Source organism: Salvelinus alpinus, chromosome 14, assembly GCF_045679555.1.
Source record: "Salvelinus alpinus chromosome 14, SLU_Salpinus.1, whole genome shotgun sequence".
In the NCBI taxonomy this organism is placed as follows: Eukaryota; Metazoa; Chordata; class Actinopteri; order Salmoniformes; family Salmonidae; genus Salvelinus; species Salvelinus alpinus.
In genome coordinates this window covers 4639314-4658878 of record NC_092099.1, presented here as the reverse complement: position 1 = coordinate 4658878, position 19565 = coordinate 4639314, and the positions used below count along the sequence as shown (strand labels likewise).

The 19565-nt window shown below is 40.8% G+C and overlaps 1 protein-coding gene across 7 annotated transcripts in view; it reads right to left on the bottom strand.

Moving 5' to 3' along the window:
* The window catches only part of nalcn (sodium leak channel, non-selective), a 294913-nt gene that overhangs the window by 96243 nt on the left and 179105 nt on the right, over nt 1–19565 (bottom strand). For all 7 annotated transcript variants that reach the window (XM_071341958.1, XM_071341956.1, XM_071341957.1 and 4 more), the window contains 2 exons: nt 18542–18679; nt 14778–14852 (listed from right to left, as the gene is read on the bottom strand). In XM_071341958.1, the coding sequence (XP_071198059.1) occupies nt 14778–14852; nt 18542–18679 (213 nt within the window). The remainder of the gene's footprint in view (nt 1–14777; nt 14853–18541; nt 18680–19565) is intronic.

The following is a 19565-nucleotide window of genomic DNA, read 5'->3' as shown; positions in this document are numbered from 1 at the left end:
GTTAAATAACACAACATAATCTGTTTCAGTAGCTATAGTTAGCTAGCTAACTATATAGCTTGGTGTCATCATCTAAAATTACCCTAATTTAATGGTTAATGGTGGTCGGACCCATCGATGTGAATGTAGCCACAATAGTGGACTTTGGGGTTAGCCTTCAAAATAAAAGTATGTCATAATCCTACTATTTGTATTAATTTGCATCACTGGCAATGTCATACTTTTATTTTGAAAGCAAACCACAAATTTCACTATCGTGCCTAATCTAGCTTCACAACACAACCTGGTCCGTTGGAGCCTCACTAGCCAGATGAAGCTAGCTGGCTGCTTATAATGTTAGCTTTGGGCAACAGGGTTAAGTAATTGGCTAGCTATTTATTTTCATGAACTGAAGTTCAATTTCAATAGGCGAACAACAAGTGGCAACCTACCAAATACTCACTCACAAGGATTCCTAAATCATTGCTAAGAATAATGAAAATTACTGCAGTTTCTACTTGTCATTGTTTTCAGGCTGGTTGTAAGTTGCGGTCAAACAAATGATGCTTTATTACCAACGTGGTATGGGCTAGGTTAGGAATGCTATGTTGCACGTGTTGCAACATTTTACGTGGCGTTAATATGTCATGTACCTAAGTTATATAGGTATGCACAGGAGCTTTGAAATCGTTTTTTAACATTGGCGTTAATCTAGACATCGGCCAATACCGGTGTTGGCATTTTTAGCTAATATCGGTCGATTCCGATATGTTCACCGATATATCGTGCATCCCTAGTGAAGATAATATGAACTTTTAAAAGATAGATTTTCACTGGAAGGTTATTTTAATAATTAATATTCCTGGTGCTGGATAAACCCATCCCGATGACGACCGAGCTAGGGTCGTAACCCTGTCTGTCTCATTAATAAACACTTTGGAGAGCAGATACCAGCATTGAGGGGAATTCATTTGGGATTTCCATGAAGGTAACAGAAATTAAATTAATAGAAAACATTGGAAAAAAATTCTAATCACGAAAAACAAAAAAATACATTTGACATTTTAGGGTAATTTAACAGACAATAGTCGCTCTGTTGTCCTGAGCGACTTGCAGCGACTTTCGTTCAGTAACCCTGGTATATACCAGCAAGCAGATTCATTTTGTGTTTTCCCATATTAATGCCATCTTAATAAATACAGTTATCTCCACTGAGAGCAGTAGCACCTGGAAAGGCTATTTCTGATGTCTTTGAGGGGGTGTCTCCTCTGTCCTTCCTGCTTCCTCCTATCATGTTTACTCAACTCTGTTTACTCTCTCTTTCCATCTGGCTGTCTACATTTAAAAAAAAATCCCCTAACTTCATTTCACGCAATAAATGCATTATCCCAATCAGTACTGATGAGCTGAGAGTGGACGGATGTGTGTGAGTGCGTGTCTCATTAAATACTTCCTGTTATCTCAGGCTAATCTGCATGGAAGAAAAGGCTGGGTGTTCATTAGCTGCACCTCCGTTTACCCTGTCTTCACTAATTGCTTATGATCCCGCAGTGTGTGTGTGTCTGAGATGTCTTGAATGCAGACGACAAATTAAATCCACATTGTCAGTCAATGAATATGAAGAGAATTGTTCCACCCAGCAACAGTCCATTCTCCCCCTCTCCTCCTCTCTCTCTCCCTCCCTCTCCTTCTCTCTCTCTCCATCTTCTCATTCTCTCATTCCCTCTCCTCTCTCTTTCACTCTCTAAAGTGACAGACATGTTATCTACTTCAGGTATCTTAAAACCTACATGTCTTCAGGTCTCAGGCAAGGTAAAGAAAGGAAAAGAAAAGACAACAAAAAAGTTTAAAAATAATCTGCTCTATCACTGTGAACTAATCCACACACCTTCCTGTCATTTTCATCCCTCGCTTTCTGAGAAGAAATCCCAAATAAAGACAAATGGGCAGTCAGCATTGACAGATGCACGTCATTCCCATAAAAACCAGTGGTGTAGTCAGCTAACAATGACAGATGCTTCAGCCGATGTGGTTTATTGATGATGTCATTATCGCATAAACAACACATCATAAAGTCATATTGCATTTTTTCTCTGCACACACCTGGTATCCAATCAGAAGTGGATGATAAGGAAGGATGGTAAGAAAGGATGGTAGTGCAAATGTGCAGATTAGTCAATTTAGCATGTGATAGCCATAATAGTATCTATGTAATAGCCTAGCTCAATGTTTCCTTGTGTCTGACTGATTTCTGGTAGGTTGATGGCAAGAAGAAGTGCGTGGTATAAGCCAATCCTTAGGGAACGTCATTACATCAAGCATAATAGCTCACCCTTTCTAGGCATTTGACCAGACCAAGAAGTCCCTTCTCTGCCCTGTATTTGAAGGATAGTTAAAAGATTGAGGTGACACACACCCAGAACGTTTTGTAGAGGTGCCGGCTAACAAAGCGCGGACTAACGAACACACTGCATTGCCGAAACATTGGTTAGGGTTTTCCCAATCAATTGTTGGAAACATATGTAGAGTGTAGAACTTTATTTTTATGCATTTGAAGGATAGCATTGGCCCTGCAGTTTTCCATGGACGTTTCCCCAAAATCTTTGTCGATAAAGTGGCACTATATTTCTCTCGACAAAAGAGAAGCAACGAGAGAGCAGCTATTGTCAATCTTTTGTGTGTGAATGAACAAAAAGTGTCAAATGAAGAGCTTTGCTGTTCGACGACTGGCCTGGGTCTGTCATTGAGAGAAACAGAATATCATGTAAGATATAGAGCTTTTGGGATCTCACCCCAGTTTCGTCAGTCTCTGTATGACTCACAGCTATTTCTCCATCCTCAGAACCTCATTCCTTGGCTAGCAGTTAAAATATTTATTTTCTATTCAACCTGCTCTCAAAATAAGTTTTTGGGGCAAGAGAAACCACTTAAAAAAATGTATACCTAAAACGGGCCAGTTAGACATCACCGGCGAGCCAATGCAAATTTCTTTGTATTTCTATTCGTTTTGGGATTTCTATTTGAAATCAAGTTTAGATTCAATTCATTTCATGACCTGATTTGCTAGTTTTTATTTAGTTTGAGTTTTTATCTTATTTACATAGTTTCAGTTTTAGTGTTAAGAATAGAAAGCATGCGTGGGAGGGTTGGATCCATTTTTGACTGTTTCAAGAAAACTTGACTAGCTAGTAGTCAGTTAGCCACTGCTAGCGGTCATCAGCTAACCTTAGCCCGGTCAACTCCTGCCAGTCTGCACAGTGCAATTCAATTCAGAGCATACCGGACTGCTTTTTCTCCACCAAGTCTCCATTTCTCCGGATTCCTACCACAAGCTCTGAACCTTTTCACCTGGATCAGCGCAGCTAGCTAGCTGCTATCCGAGTGGCTAATCCTGGCTAACGTCTCTGTCCCGAAGCAAGCACCAGTTAGCCGGGAACTAGCCTCGTGCTAGGCCCATCTCCCGGCTAGATGAAGAGCATTTTTCTACTGCTGGCCATGCTTTCCACCTGGCTACCCCTACCCCGGTCAACAGCCCTGCACCCCCCACAGCAACTTGCCCAAGCTTCCCCCATTTCTCCTTCACCCAAATCCAGATAGCTGGACCCCTACAAATCAGCTGGGAAAGACAATCTGGACCCTCTCTTTCTAAAATTATTCGCCGCAATTGTTACAACCCCTATTACTAGCCTGTTCAACCTCTCGTATCGTCTGAGATCCCCAAAGATTGGAAAGCTGCCGCGGTCATCCCGCTCTTCAAAGGCAGAGACCCAAACTGTTACAGACCTATATCTATTCTACCCTGCCTTTCTGAGGTCATCGAAGGCCAAGTTAATAAACAGTGTGTCAAATCAGAGGGCCTGTTGTCCGGACCTCTGGCAGTCTCTATGGGGGTGCCACAGGGTTTAATTCTTGGGTTGACTCTTTTCTCTCTCGCTAGAAACAAAGTAAACATTGTTTAGAAATTTGCTTTTAGTTGCCTAGTTTCCTGCATTGACATATACTAAATTCATTTTTAAATGAGTGCGTTTAATGGTGTTAAAATACACTAGTTATTTGATGTCATGCAGCCTGTAGTTTTTGTGTTTATACTTTTTCATAACCACAAGTTTGATGTCGGACGACAATAGAATGTTCATGATGTCACTGTGACTACGGCCAATAGCCTTTAGTCTTGAAATCTTTATTTGATAGTACATGGCCTCACATGTGAATCCTTAAAGAGATGGGTGGGGCTAAGGCTTAAGAGGATGTAAACAATGCTGAATGGGTGTAGGCAAAGAAGAGCTCTCCAGTAGGTTAACCAAAACATTCAAGGTCCATATTCTCAAAAGTTAGGTTTTAAGTTTATCAACTTTCAAAGCAGAATTACATTCCCATAGTTCCCCACCTGTAGTGTATGACATACCATTTTCTAGCTCCGACTCTTTACTTTTATCCAACGTTAAAAACACCGTTTAAAATGTTGCTACATAAGACTGAATCAAGCCGGTCACATTCGTGTTGTATAGTTTTTTTTGGGATGTCACTTCTTGGTGCTGGGGCAGTAATACATACGGTGGCGGGTCAGGTCATAGGTTAGGTTAGGTTAAATATAAATGATAGTCAATCTCAATGTGACTTGTATTGAAAAGGAATAACTCCGAGACTAGTCCCAAAAATATGGTGGAACGAAACTCTCTCTCACCCATGTTTACACCAATCCAATGCTTTTTAACTTTAGTAGTACATGTAAGAAGAATACATTTAGCAAAAAATATATATATATATGTAGGCCTATCGTACATCCTTTTTATTTAAACTGAACAAAATGGCGAAGTGGTCTCCCGAGTGGAGAAGTGGTCTAAGGCACCGTATCGCAGTGCTAGCTGTGCCACTAGAGAACCTGGTTCGAGTCCAGGCTCTGTCGCAGCAGGCCGCGACTTGCAACGATGGGAAAGGACTAGAGGTCGACCGACTAATCGACATGGCCGATTAATTAGGGCGGATTTCAAGTTTTCATAACAATCGGTAATCGGCATTTTTGGACGCCGATTATGGCCGATTACATTGTGATCCACGAGGAGACTGCGTGGCAGGCTGACCACCTGTTACGCGAGTGCAGCAAGGAGCCAAGGTAAGTTTCTAGCTAGCATTAAACTTATCTTATAAAAAAACAATCAATCATAACATAATCACTAGTTAACCTCTACTTAACACCCATCCCGGATCCGAGAGCATCCTCATCAGTAAAAGCTGACTAGCATAGCCTAGCATAGCGCAACACAAGTAAATAATAGCATATAAATATCATGAAATCACAAGTCCAATACAGCAAATGAAAGATAAACATCTTGTGAATCCAGCCATCATTTCCGATTTTTTAAATGTTTTACAGCGAAAACACAATATGTATTTCTATTAGCTAACCACAATAGCCAAAGACTCAACCGCATATTTTCACCATGTTTGTACCGCATAGGTAGCTATCACAAAACCGACCAAATAGAGATATAATTAGTCACTAACCAAGAAACAACTTCATCAGATGACAGTCTTATAACATGTTATACAATAAATTTATGTTTTGTTCAAAAATGTACATATTTGAGGTATAAATCATAGTTTTACCTTGCAGCTACCATCAAAAATATCACCAAAGCAGCCAGAATAATTACAGAGAGCAACGTGAAATACCTAAATACTCATCATAAAACATTTATGAAAAATACATGGTGTACAGCAAATGAAAGATAAACATCTTGTGAATCCAGCCAATATTTCAGATTTTTTAAGTGTTTTACAGCGAAAACACAATATAGCATTATATTAGCTTACCACAATAGCCAAACACACAAACGCATTTATTCACCGCATAGATAGCATTCGCAAAAACCAGCAAAAGATGTAAAATGAATCACTAACCTTGACCAACTTCATCAGATGACAGTCTTATAACATCAGGTTATACAATACACTTATGTTTTGTTCGAAAATGTGCATATTTAGAGCTGCAAACCGTGGTTATACATTGTGAATATGTAGCATCGATTCACCAGAATGTACGGAGCTATTTTGGACACTCACCTAATCTGACCAAAGAACTCATCATAAATTTTACATAAAAATAATTGTTGTATGGCAAATGAAAGATACACTGGTTCTTAATGCAACCGCCGTGTTAGATTTTTTTAAATAACTTTCCCATAACAAACAGCTTGCGTTATTGCAAGACAGCGCCCGCCAAAACGGCAGAGAATAGGAATAACATTTTCCACAGAAATACGAAATAACATCATAAATTGTTCTTACTTTTGTTGAGCTTCCATCAGAATCTTGTACAAGGAGTCCTAGGTCGAGGATAAATCGTTGTTTGGTTTTAGAATGTCCTTTTCTCCTGTCGAATTCGTGCCACAATGCTAGCCAATGTTGATGACGTTCCCAGTTTCTCTCGACGCAAAGAATGGAAAACTCCAAAAGTCCCAATAAACGTTGAATAAACTGATGAAACTCGGTTGAAAAAACCTACTTTATGATGTTTTTCTAATATGTATCAAATAAAAACAGAGCCGGAGATATTAGCCGTGTATACCGAACGCTTTTCAGAAGCCAATGTCGAGCTCCGCCTCGCGCCTTGGTAGACAAAGGAAATTCCTGACCTCCCACTCCAAAGGCTCTTGTTCGACCTCAGATCAAGCTAGACACCCCATTCCACCTTCCACTGCCTGTTGACATCTAGTGGAAGGCGTATGAAGTGCATGCATATCGATAAATATTAGGCAATTGAATAGGCAGGCCCTGGAACAGAGCATCGTTTTCAGATTTTTCACTTCCTGTATGGAAGTTTGCTGCAAAATGAGTTCTGTTTTACTCACAGATATAATTCAAACCGTTTTAGAAACTTGAGAGCGTTTTCTATCCAATAGTAATAATAATATGCATATTGTACGATCTAGAATAGAGTACGAGGCAGTTTAATTTGGGCACGATTTTTTCCAAAGTGAAAACAGCGCTCCCTATTGACAAGAAGTTGTTAACTACACATGGTTGATGATATTACTAGTTTAACTAGCTTGTCCTGCGTTGCATTTAATCAATGCGGTGCCTGTTAATTCATCATCGAATGATTGATGGGTTGCAACCCGTTCGATATAATACGGAATGGTTCCGTATTTCACTGAACGAATAGAACGTTGTGTTTTCGAAAATAAAGTTTACGGATTTGACCATATTAATGACCTAAGGCTCGTATTTCTGTGTGTTTATTATATTATAACTAAGTCTATGATTTGATAGAGCAGTCTGAGCGGTGGTAGGCAGCAGCAGGCTCGTAAGCATTCATTCAAACAAGCACTTTCCTGCGTTTGCCAGCAGCTCTTCGCAATGCTTGAAGCACAGCGCTGTTCATGACTTCAAGCCTATCAACTCCCGAGATTAGGCTGGCAATACTAAAGTGCCTATAAGAACTTCTTAACTGGGAATATTGAAGACTCATCTTGAAAGGAACCACCAACTTTCATATGTTCTCATGTTCTGAGCAAGGAACTTAAACGTTAGCTTTTTTACATGGCACTTTTACTTTCTTCTCCAACACTGTGTTTTTGCATTATTTAAACCAAATTGAACATGTTTCATTATTTATTTTTTAACTAAAGTTATTTTATTTATGTATTATATTAAGTTAAAATAAAAGTGTTCATTAAGTATTGTTGTAATTGTCATTATTACGAATATATCAGTTGAAGTCGGAAGTTTATATACACTTAGGTTGGAGACATTAAAACTCGTTTTTAAACTACTCCACACATTTCTTGTTAACAAACTATAGTTTTGGAAAGTTGGTTAGGACATCTACTTTGTGCATGACACAAGTAATTTTTCCAACAATTGTTTACATGCAGATTATTTCACTTCATTCACTGTATCACAATTCCAGTAGGTCAGAAGTTTACATACACTAAGTTGACTGTGCCTTTAAACAGCTTGGAAAATTCCAGAAAATAACGTCATGACTTTAGAAGCTAATTGACATAATTTGAGTCAATTGGAGGTGTACATGTGGATGTATTTCAAGGCCTACCTTCAAACTCAGTGCCTCTTTGCTTGACATCATGGGAAAATCAAAAGAAATCAGCCAAGACCTCATAAAAAAATTGTAGACCTACACAAGTCTGGTTCATCCTTGTGAGCAATTTCCAAAACGCCTGAAGGTACCACGTTCATCTGTACAAACAATAGTACGCAAGTATAAACACCATGGGACCACGCAGCCATCATACCACTCAGGAAGGAGCCACGTTCTGTCTCCTAGAGATGAACGTACTTTGGTGCAAAAAGTGCCAATCACTCCCAGAACAACAGCAAAGGACCTTGTGAAGATGCTGGAGGAAACAGGTACAAAAGTATCTATATCCACAGTAAAACCAGTCCTATATCGACATAACCTGAAAGGCCGCTCAGCAAGGAAGAAGCCACTGTTCCAAAACCGCCATAAAAAAGCCAGACTACGGTTTGCAACTGCACATGGGGCCAAAGATCGTACTTTTTGGAGAAATGTCCTCTGGTCTGATGAAACAAAAATTCACCCAACTTATTGTGGGAAACTTGTGGAAGGCCACCCGAAACATTTGACCCAAGTTCAACAATTTAAAGGCAACGCTACCAAATACCAATTGAGTGTATGTAAACTTCTGACCCACTGGGAATGTGATGAAAGAAATAAAAGCTGAAATAAATCCTTCTCTCTACTATTATTCTGACATTTCACATTCTTAAAATAAAGTGGTGACCCTAACTGACCTAAAACAGTTTTTTTTTTACTTGGATTAAATGTCAGGAATTGTGAAAAACTGAGTTTAAATGTATTTGGCTAAGGTGCATGTAAACTTCCGACTTCAACTGTATATATATATGGCTTTTTTGGTCCTCCAATAATCGGGATCGGCGTTGAAAAATCATAATCGGTCGACCTCTAGAGAGGACTGTAACTACCAATTGGATACAACAGAATTGGGGAGAAAAAGGGGTAAAATAATAATTACATATATTTTTTTTTAACTGAACAAAATTATAACCGCAACATGTAAAGTGTTGGTCCCATGTTTCATGAGTTGAAATAAAATATCCCAGAAATGTTCCATACGCACAAAAAGCTTTTCTCTCTCAAATGTTGTGCACAAATTTGTTTACAGCCCTGTTGGTGATCATTTGTCCTTTGCCAAGATAATCCATCCACCACATGTGTGGCATATCAATAAGCTGATTAAACAGCATGATCATTAGACATGTCCACCTTATGCTGGGGACAATAAAAGGCCACTCTAAAATATGCAGTTTGGTAAAGGAAGATACACGACATGGACAAAAGTATGTGGCCACCTGATCGTCGAACATCTCATTCCAAAATCATGGGCATTAAAATGGAGTTGGTCCCTTTCCTGGTCCCTTTGCTGCGTAACAGCCTCCACTCTTCTGGGAAGGCTTTCAACTAGATGTTGGAACGTCGCTGCAGGAGCTTTCTTCCCATTAAGCCACAAGAGCATTAGTGAGGTCGGTCAGGCCCACAGTCAGCGTTCCAATTCATCCCAAAGGTTCTCGATGGGGATGAGGTCAAGGCTCTGTGCAGGTTAGTCAAGTTCTTCCACACTGATCTCGAACAAACCATTTCTGTATGGACCTCGCTTTATGCACGGGTGCGTTGTCATGCTGAAACAGGAAAGGACCTTCCCCAAACTGTTACCACAAAGTTGGAAGCACAGAATCGTCTGGAATGTCATTGTATGCTGTCGTGTTTCTCTTCATTGGAACTAAGTGGCCTAGCCCGAACCATGAAAAACAGCACCAGACCATTATTCCTCCTCAACCAAACTTTACAGTTGGCACTATGCATTTGCGTAGCAGCGAGCGTTACACCACTCCAGCAGACGCGTGACGGTAATCTTAGGCTTGTGTGCACCTGCTTTAGAACTCGGCAGTCCCGCTCTGTGACCTACCGCTTCACAGCTGAGCCGTTGTTGCTCATAGACATTTCCACTTGATAATAACAGCACGTACAGTGGACTGGCGCAGCTCTAGCAGGGAAGATGTCTTGACAACCTGACTTGTTAGAAAGGTGGCATCCTATGACGGTGCCACGTTGAAAGTCACAGCTCTTCAGTAAGGCCATTCTACTGCCAATGTTTGGTTATGTAGTTTGCATGGCTGTGTGCTCGGTTTTATACTGTCAGCAACGGGATGAAATAGACTAATCTAATAATTTGAAGGTGTGTCCACGTACTTGTGTATATATAGTGTATCATGACTCGCTTAAATAATTTGCGTATCAGGACTTGCTTGAATCATTTAAGTATCATGTCTTAACTCACTATGTTTCCAACTACATCAAATCATAAAGAGATAGCAAAGGACAGGTATATTTCAAAGAGAGACATATACATGAGTCCTTACTGAGCAATGTATCAAGGCTCTTGGATGGAAATGTCAATTTAATTTTGTTCTCAATCTACCGTTGTTAACATGAACTCAGTACCACATGAACAAATTATACATTTCCACGCTCACACAACCAACTGTACACACGTATGTCGTACACACGCAGCTTTTATAGATGGAATTGAAATACAATCGCCTCCAGCAGAGGTAATTGGCATGTTTGAATGGTTTTGCTGTTAACATTTCTGAGAAACACACACACACACACACTGGGAAATGCACACACACACACTGGGAAATGCACACACACACACTGGGAAACGCACACACGCACACTAGGAAATGCACACACACACACACACACTGGGAAATGCACACACACACTGGGAAATGCACACACACACACTGGGAAATGCACACACGCACACTGGGAAATGCACACACACACACAGGGAAATGCACACACACACTGGGAAATGCACACACACACAGGGAAATGCACACACACACAGGGAAATGCACAAACACACACAGGGAAATGCACAAACACACACACACACACACACACACACACACACACACACACACACACACACACACACACACACACACACACACACACACACACACACACACACAGGGAAACGCCAATGACAATATGACATTATGAACAATGTGAACTGTGAACTACAAGATTTTCCATCACTGTTTCGACCTTCTGTTTAGATCAAAAGCTGCCTGTGATTGCCACTTTCCAATATCTGCAGAGGCAGTTTGGATCCAAAAACTGTAATACCTATACTGAGTTCAAAGATTTGCATGAATACACATTTTGAATAGATTATTCACCTTCAATTTGTTTTTCCATTATTTCCAATTAATTTGAGCATGGCAATTGTCTACGGGCGCGGCAGACTGTGAAAAGGAAAGGATTAACAATGTCCCAGGGAAGATCATGCATGCATGAGCTCTGTGTGTCAAGGTTCCCCAGGAAAGTATCATTGATATATGGCTTGTCAGTTTTGACTGGCTTTTCAGTTAAAAAAAGGTATTCAGTTCTAACAAAAAAAATATACACTTAAATCATAGTTGGTTTGATCGATCGATCGATCATTTGATTGACATTGGTTGAAGGGAATACCCAAAAGTCTATCCGAAACATTTCTGGTTGAGATGTGAAAGCATCACGGCGGAAAAGAATACACATTACATCACATTCAACCATTCAAATGCTGCTCTCCACCAAAAACACTGATCATATACATGAAATATACAGTGAGCAACAAAAGTATTAGGACAGTAACAAATGATTTGATATATTAGCTCTGTGAGGTTAAAGTGCGGACTGTCAGCTTTAATGTGAGGGTTTTCATCCATATCAGGTGAACTGTTTAGAAATTACAGGACTTTTTGTTAATAGTCTTTCCATTTTAGGGGACCCAAAGTATTCGGACAAATTCACTTCTGTGTGTACATGTTTCTAAAACACTTTTACATTAATGTGGATGCTACAATGGTTACGGATAATCATGAATGAATCGTGAATAATGATGAGTGTGAAAGTTAGATGCACAAATACACGAAAAGTATATACTGTACTCTATACCATCTACTCCATCTTGCCATCTTTATGTAATACATGTATCACTAGCCACTTTAAACTATGCCACTTTTATGTTTACATACCCTACATTACTCATCTCATATGTATATACTGTACTCGATACCATCTACTGCATCTTGCCTATGCCGTTCTGTACCATCACTCATTCATATATCTGTATGTACATATTCTTTATCCCTTTACACTTGTGTGTATAAGGTAGTAGTTGTGGAATTGTTAGGTTAGATTACTCGTTGGTTACTACTGCATTGTCGGAACTAGAAGCACAAGCATTTCGCTACACTCGCATTAACATATGCTAACCATGTGTATGTGACAAATAAAATTTGATTTGAAGTTGTAGAAACATCTCAAGGATTATCAATGGAAATAGGATGCACCGTAGCTCAATTTTGAGTCTCATAGCAAAGGGTGTGAATACTTAAGTAAATAAGGTATATCTGTTTTTTGCTTTTAATACATTACAACCTGTTTTCGCTTTGTCATTCTGGGGTATTGTGTTTAGATTGATGAGGGAAACAATTTATATAATCCCTTTTAGAATAAGGCTGTAACGTAACAATATGTGGAAAAAGGGAAGGGGTCTGAATACTTTCCAAATGCACTGTATACACAAAAGTATGAGGACACCCCTTACAATTTGTGGATTCGGCTATTTAAGCCACATCCGTTGCTGACAAGTGTCCAAAATCGAGCACACAGCTATGCAATCGCAATAGACAAACATTGGCAGTAGAATGGCCTTACTGAAGAGCTCAGTCACTTTCAACGTAGCACCATCAAATCTGCCCTGCAAGAGCTGCCCCGGTCAACAGTAAGTGCTGTTATTGTGAAGTGGAATCGTCTAGGAGCAAGAACGGGTCAGCCACGAAGTGGTAGGCCACACAAGCTTACAGAACGGGACCGCCGAGTGCATAGCACGTAAAAATTGTCTGTCCTGGGTTGCAACACTCACTACCGCGTTCTAAATGGCCTCTGGAAGCAACGTCAGCACAAGAACTGTTCGTCAGGACCTTCATGAAATGGGCTTCATGGCCAAGCAGCTGCACACAAGCCTAAGATCCCCACGCGCAATGGCAAGCGTCGGCTGGAGTGGTGTAAAGCTCGCCGCCATTGGACTCTGGAGCAGTGGAAACGTGTTCTTTGGAGTGATGAATAACGCTTCACCATCTGGCAGTCCGACGGACACATCTGGTTTGGCGGAGGAGGAGGAGGAATAATGGCTGCAGCTGTTTTTCATGGATCGGGCTAGGCCCTTAGTTCCAGTGAAGGGAAACCTTAACGCTACAGCGTACAATGACATTCTAGAGGATTTGGTGCTTCCAACTTTGTGGTAACAGTTTGGGGAAGTACCTTTCCTGTTTCAGCATGACAATGCACCCGTGCACAAAGCAAGGTCCATATAGAAATGGTATGTCGAGATAGGTGTGCAAGACATTTACTGGCCGTCACAGATCCCTTACCTCAACCCCATCGAACACCTTTGGGATGAATTGGAACGCCGACTGCAAGCCAGGCCTAATCGCCCAACATCAGTGCCCGACCTCACTAATGCTCTTGTCGCTAAATCGAACCACGTTGAAAAGTCCTTTCCGTGAATACTCGTCTGGTGGAGCGCTGCATTTGCACATGATGCTGGAGACGCCTCGTTAAAGTTCACCAACCGAGCTCTGATGAGTGTCCCTGTCCCCCTGTGTGTGTTTGTCAGCATGTGTGTGTGTGTGTGTCACCAGCACTGCTTGTTCACGCTAATTGCACAACGAGTCATGATGGAACACAACAGCCACACAAAGGTGAGAAATGAGAGATCAGTTGGTAACCATGCCCGTATTCTGACAATATCTGAGGCTATTCCATCTCAGTATATTCCACCGTAGATGCTATAAGTCACTGTGGAACCCTGGCATGGTGGTCATTATTATCATGCAACAACAATCAAAGTAATGAAACAATGACGATGCGATGTACCATGTGACATATTGATATTTTAGCTAGAAGGGAACTCCCCTCCAATCTGAGAATGTCAATTATGTCATGTGATGTCGTGGTAAAAAAAAAGTGAGCACACACCGAAAGGTGTATGCACATCATTGGCGTATGTTCACGCTCCACTATATCCTTTGTGGTGATGTCATGTGATACTAAACACAGGAGACAGACAGGAAATCACAACCGCAAAAGTGAAGTAAAAAACGAAAGATAATAATACTCTTGTCTGTTGCTCTTCTGTTTTGGCCCGTGTCCAGCAGGTCTGGTTATGTACAGTGCTGTGGTCAGTCCAGATGAATGGAACTTGTTTGTGGGTCAACACTTAATAGAACCCACACTTACGTTGACCAACGGTGGTTACTGGAGCTTAAACCACACAGGGGCCATTCCAAAAGGTCATAAAGTCAAAGGCAATCCATATGTAGGGAATGTTGAAAGTGGGAGGACTGTAGACCAGCTTTAGTTTCCGGATGGACACTAAGGATTCAAGGATCAAGGCTTGAGCACCATTGATTAACAATATTAGGAATGTGCAGGTGTCAATACTAAATGAATTGGAAATACTCTGTATGGATTCTGTCTGGCAAACCGTATAGATTCAGCTTGACTCTAGAATCCAGTGTCACTTCTTCGTAGGCATGAAAACGTTTGATATTGAAATACCAGATTCAATTAAATATAATGACACAGGCCATGTTTCAAGTCGAATAAATCGAAGGCTGCTCTGGGAAAAGTCTGAACAACAGGTCAATAAACTAAAAGGAAAACCAGAACTTACTTGTTTGAGTTTCTTCAAGTCTTCATCCAACTCTAGATTGTCAAGGATGACGGCCACGAAAAGACTGAGCAGAATCTGCAACACAACCACAAGGGATTTATGAGAATACTTATTTTCAAATGATATCGAATGTTCCTAGATGCTGAAAACTAACCACCGAACTACTGCTGTTTTTTTTTTTTTGAGGTTAGTGTCATGGCATCGCCAGAGGCTTTTTCTGAAAATTAAAGAAGCTCCTTATTCGTATTAGTGCTGTGTTCTGTCCTCAAAACATCTTCTGTGTCTGGCTGTGTCTGAGTCACTCCCGAAGCAGTCCGTAGTTTGTTATCTCATATCTTCCACTATCACAGGCCCAATGTTCAAATGTCAACTCTGATTAGCAGTCAAAAGCAGAGTGTCACAATCAACCCCATCTGGGTTCAAACAGTATTTTGTTTTACCATACTTTAGTTGCACTTGATTAAGCTTACCTAGCTAAATGAAACCAATGGAACAGTCCCAAAAATGTAAATCCTATGAACCCAGGTCTGCAATCAACACAGCTGCTGATTGGAGTCATACAGGGTGGTTGTGGATCATTTTGTCCAGCCGTTCGACACATCACAGTGTCCATTTATTGAAATGCACTGTAGGTGCTTCCATGGTTTGATGAAGTCAAAACTACAGCCATAATTGACAATTGGAGTTAACATTTTCTGATCTGAAAACAGATTGACTGACTGATTATACAAATGCCATTGGGAGAGGCAATTTGTTTGGACAAGGTTACATAATTTCAACTCAAATTAAATTGTATTTGTCACATACTGAATACAACAGGTATAGAGACCTTACAGTGAAATGCTTCCTTACAAGCCCTTAACCAACAAGGCAGTTTTAATTTGAACCATATCTCAACATGTCATATTGTATTTTATGTCAATCATCCACAGACAAGGACTCATTAAAGAGTTGCTCATGCTACTACTACAGAAAGAGTTATGCTGTTCCCAAGCCTTTTACTTTGTGGCTCATTTGGTAGAACATGGTTGACCATGGGTGATGGTTATGATTCCATACCAAAATATATGCACGCATGACTAAGTTGCTTTGGATAAAAGCGTCTCCTAAATTGCGTAAATTATATATTACAAACTTTTTGTCTGTGAGGGTAAAGTGTATCAACATTCCACAACCACATAAGCCAAAGTAACATTCCACTCTTCAAAAACACATCAATCTTTATGAATGTTATCAGTTTGAAATGTAAAGAGCTAGCCTAGCTAAATGAACCAATAGAAAAGTCTGAAAACTGCAAAACCCCGCCGATCCGGCACTCCAAGCGAGGATAAATTCAATGCAATCAAATTCACAACGCAAGCAAATGTATTTGAACCCATGTCTTTCTTATTCTTCTGAGAAGAATATCACAATGCATATTTAAAATAGAGGGCGATGTTGATTGAAAAAAAATCTGTATTATTGGTACCGGTGTGAGTGGTGCTATTTGAAGTTTTGTTTTGTAAATGTTTTAAAATGTCCTGTTTTTGGTTGAATGTCCCCTCACAGGAAAATGGTTTTGTTGGAACTTGAACATCAAGGTGAATCTCCATATCTCCCTTACCACCGTTATGACATAGCCTGAACGGACCAACTGCATCACAAGCAAATCAGCATAGAGATTCTAATTCCTAATTCTATGGAAACCATCAATGCGTTCTATATTGGCAACATTATAGAGACAAATTCGAGATTCTCCTCAAAAACAACCAAACCTTCTGAGAAGACATGTTGTTTTAAGACACCTTAAAGTATTTTGGATATCTAAAATGTCATAATGACTTTGGCTACAAGTCCAACTCAGACTCTCAGTCGGATAAGGATGAGCCATACTAACTCTGACTTAGACCGCAAATATGGCTATGTATCTGGCTCTGAGTCTGAGTCCGAAGACCAATCTGAAGAGTCCAGAGAGGTGGGCCTTACCCTCTTCATTGAGCCCACACCCTCCCAGCCATCCTCTTCTGGTCCATCTGGCCAACTGCGGTGCAGTGACCAGGAATGATACCCTGACCCAGGCTGAGGTAAAACGTAGTGACCACGCTCCTGGAGGTCATTGAGGCCATGGTGGGCGAGCACCATGAGAACCACCAGAGCTCCAGCCTCAAGCATGGATTCAGCAACAGCAGGGACTCAACCAGACAGCACCAAGCCTGATCTCCCTCTCTGCTCACCCTTCAAGAGGGAGATCAGAGGAGGACACCTCTGAGGCCAAGCGTCTCCCAAAAAAGAGCCACAGAATCATTCACTTCTAATTGCCCAGGAGGCTTTCAGTCAGAGGGAGTGCCCTCCAAGAGGAAGAGAGAATCAGAGGACTCTGACAGTTTCCTTGCCCCTATCATGCCAACATGGGTCCCCTATAAGTGAATGAGGAAGCTTGATCCTTGTAGTTGCACATTCTGGATGAAACTGAAGAGGTATTCCATATTTGGCTCTGTTTTTAATCTAGTATTTAATGTTTGCTTTTGTGCTTACATGTTTTTTCTTATGTAGGCTGCAGTGTCCTTGGTTGACTTTAAAATTAAACTTATTGTTATTGTATTTTTATCAGGTCAGATGAGGACAGTGACAGTGTGACAAGGGTCGCCCGGAAGAGGACACAGGAATCAGCTCTTTGCACCAGGAGGTTCTCAGTCTCAGGGAACCAATCAGAAAAGACAGGGGGTTTGATGAGGATAGGGACTCAACTCAACTAACATCAACCGATCTCCACAAACGTTACACGTAGCCATGGTGGGCGAGCACCATTTCCTTGCATGTGGTTGCATTTCCTAAATGTATTGACATTATCATTCTTTTGTCATTATCATCATATTAACTGAATAAAAATGTAGTACACATGCAATCTGTACTTGTGTCTCATAGCCTTTGGCTATTACTCCTTTTGATTGGATTTGAAAATGTAGCTCAATAAAAAAATGCATCTGATTCAAACACTAAGCTAATATTGTTTGAAAATATTCAAATTCAAATGAAAAAATAGATATACTTCAAAATACATGTGAATACACAAATGGCTGTTGCTAGGTTTGAATACACACTTTGTGTAACCATGTGAGTATGCGACCGGACACAGCACGGAGAAGTTACTGGCCTGTCCTACACCGTAGAATAACATAGGTTACATTGATTACACAGAGACGTACTCCTTCGTCAGATCAATGTTTCATATATTCAAACAACGTCTCTCGACATACTATATGACACCATGAGATTGTGAGCTGGTGTAGAAATCTTTCGACCCACGGTAGCAACGGTGTGATAGAATATTCCACTACGAGGTTACAAGGTAGTAGTAGACACGAGGCCTGATCAATACATTGAATAAGGTCAGACTTATCCACTGTGAGGTTGTGAAGAGCCTTTCGTTAAAAGAAAGCGAGCCAGCACAATGGTATTCTGCTCTTGTGCTTCCATCCTTCCTTCCTTCCTCCACCCACATATACTGTAGAGCATTACAATAGCCTTCGTCAGATAACAACCCATAGAGACCAGGGTCTCATTTACAATGGTGCTGTGAGGACAATACAAATTCAAAGTGGTCAATAGGTTGTGGGTGTAATTCCCACAGGGATCAGATACACAAAAACATGTATGCGCCACAGAATTCGATCTATTCGTTCTAATCATTCTATGGGTATGCACTGACTGTAGGTGACTGAATAAAAGTGTCTGCTAAATGGAATGTATCAGGATCTACAACACTGTGCAGACAGAGCCCTTACCAGAGTAGCGAACAGATGGTAGAGGATGAAGTAGATAGCCACTACGGGAGCCCACATTTGACCAACGGCCACAAGAGTTTGGTCCATCACGTCCACCCAACCCTCCTGGGTTAAGATCTGGAACATAGACATGAATGCCTGCGGGAGGGAGGGATAGAAGGGGGTAGGGATATTCCATTACAGTCCATCACCCTACAGTATAATACAATGGATAACAGTAGGAGAGAGAGAGAGAGAGAGAGAGAGAGAGAGAGAGAGAGAGAGAGAGAGAGAGAGAGAGAGAGAGAGAGAGAGAGAGAGAGAGAGAGAGAGAGAGAGAGAGAGAGAGATTGCTTCTGGACATCGAGGCCTGAAAAAGAGGCAAAGATGGAGATGAGATAGATCATTGACATTTTTAACATGCTTCTGCAACAGGGACAGACAGATACATGGATATGTCACACGCCTGATACACACACTTCTGCTATAGAATGAGTCATGGCAGATGGAGAGTAGCTGGAGCATGAATCACTAAGCTGTGTATATATATGTGTGTGTGTGTGTGTGTGTGTGTGTGTGTGTGTGTGTGTGTGTGTGTGTGTGTGTGTGTGTGTGTGTGTGTGTGTGTGTGTGTGTGTGTGTGTGTGTGTGTGTGTGTGTGTGTGTGTGTGTGTGTGTGTGTGTGTGTGTGTGTGTGTGTTAGGGATGTGAAAATGTGAGTCCCGCACCGACCCTAACCCTCAAATATAGAAAATGCGCTGTACAGCCAGCGATGGAAGAGCAATTTCTTGACAGGCTTCTTTTTAGATAAGCCTATGTTTCTGGTTACAATATCTGACATTTTGGTAGGAAAATTGTTAGACAACTTATACTGTACATGCAGCTTCTCTTCTGTCATTACTTGTTGCCCTGGAATGAATGCTTCAATAAAATGAATGCTTCGGTAAAGTTTCTTTTCTCTTTCATATATGCTTCCCTCGCAAAGAAAATACATTTAGGGAAAATGCATAGGCTAACTCCAAAATGTTTTGGGGGATTTTCCGGG